Here is a 1,542-nt window from a genome sequence, read left to right on the forward strand (position 1 = left end):
CATGTACTGAAACTGCAAGGATGATAAAGTTCCTATCAAAGACTCAAATAGAGCTGATAAATTTCTCTCCTGATGCATAGCTATCCTTCTTGCAGAAAGATCCGTATAGTTTCCGTGTTGTTCCGTACTTCAATACAGATCCGCGAGCGATCCGCGTTGATCCGCATTTCAGCCTGATCCGCATTTGATCCGCGTGGATCCGTATTTCAGGCAGGCCCCACAACAACTACCTATACCTCGCGTAGGCGAGGCCAACAAGTGCAGATGAAGAAGGTGAAAGAGATATGCATTACAACTTTACTGTTATCTCACTTACAGACTACAGTGAATTAGCAATCATTGCCCCAACTTTCCCAGGAGAAGAAGCTGAAGATAATGATGATTTCTCTATTGTGTCTAGAGAGAAAAGTTACATCGATGTAGCTACTAATTTTTTTAAAGTATCACACCCCCCTATTAGGTAATAAAAGTGAATAAATTGATTTTTGATTATAGTCCAAATGCAGAATTGGCTCTTTACTGGTTATAAACTATTTCCAAGCTTTGAAATCTAATGAGGTTAGGTTTTAGACTTTGATGCAATAAGAATGTTTGTAAAATGTAGGGTATCTTCATTGAAATAATTAAAAGCCCTCGATGTAGTAGCTTTTATCATTCAAATATCCTACACAAGACAAAGCACATGCCTGACACTATATGGCCATTGTCTGATGATGTTATAGTAAGTTTACTATCATTCAGTTGCTTATTATTTTTCTAAATCCGCACTTCAACTGAAGTCACAGCAGATATTCATGTATTTAGAGGAATTGACAGCGCTACATTGCCCTCATGGTAATTTAAGAAAGGCAATTGCGGTACATTTGCTATGGCCAGAGGTAAGCCTGCTAATATCACTTGTGAAGTGTTGACATTTTTTGATAGGCAATGATAACATACATTTCCATGGATAAAAAAATTTCTAAAGATGATGCTACAATGTTATATAAAGACAAATTAGGATTAATTTAATTGCATGATAGCATGTCAATTTTCGATTATTAAAGTTCTATGCCAATTTGATTTAATATTGTTACCATTTTGATTTTGTATAATAATTAATAAGAGTATTTTGATTATTAATCAGCTCTATACCAATTATTATTCCCTATTGTCTTGTAGGCTACATACCGCCTTTAGCTTTTGATGCCAAGTTTCCAACGTATACTGTTCCGCATTCTATGGTTTATATGGTTCCGCATTCTAGACACCCTGCGGAACTATACGCGTCGACTCCGTATACGTCTGTGTACTTTCCGTATCACTCGTTCCGCATTCTTCGTAGCATTTCGCACGTTCCGCATTTTAGTAACGACCGCAGGGAGCAGGCTAGCAGCCTAACAGAGGGGCCTGCCTGAAATACGGATCCACGCGGATCAGGCTGAAATGCGGATCAACGCGGAACGCTCGCGGATCTGTATTAAAACTTGACTGATCTGTCTGAAAGAATGATATCTATGCATCAGGAGGGAATTTTTATTAGCTCTATTTGAGTTTTTGATA

General features: G+C 37.9%; 1 protein-coding gene across 1 annotated transcript; it reads left to right on the forward strand.

Annotated features, from left to right (window-relative positions):
- Positions 1-245: 245 nt before the first annotated feature.
- LOC109592627 (uncharacterized) lies at positions 246-1,050 on the forward strand (the record flags this gene model as incomplete). The annotated part of the gene is made up of 6 exons (XM_020008028.1): positions 246-273; positions 319-460; positions 507-558; positions 605-721; positions 780-878; positions 925-1,050. Coding segments are annotated over 6 exons (525 nt in total), but the record flags the coding sequence as incomplete, so codon positions are not given.
- Between the last annotated feature and the right edge of the window lie 492 nt (positions 1,051-1,542).

This window comes from Amphimedon queenslandica, unplaced genomic scaffold, assembly GCF_000090795.2.
Source record: "Amphimedon queenslandica unplaced genomic scaffold, v1.1 AMPQUscaffold_4536_Cont23486, whole genome shotgun sequence".
NCBI lineage: Eukaryota > Metazoa > Porifera > Demospongiae > Haplosclerida > Niphatidae > Amphimedon > Amphimedon queenslandica.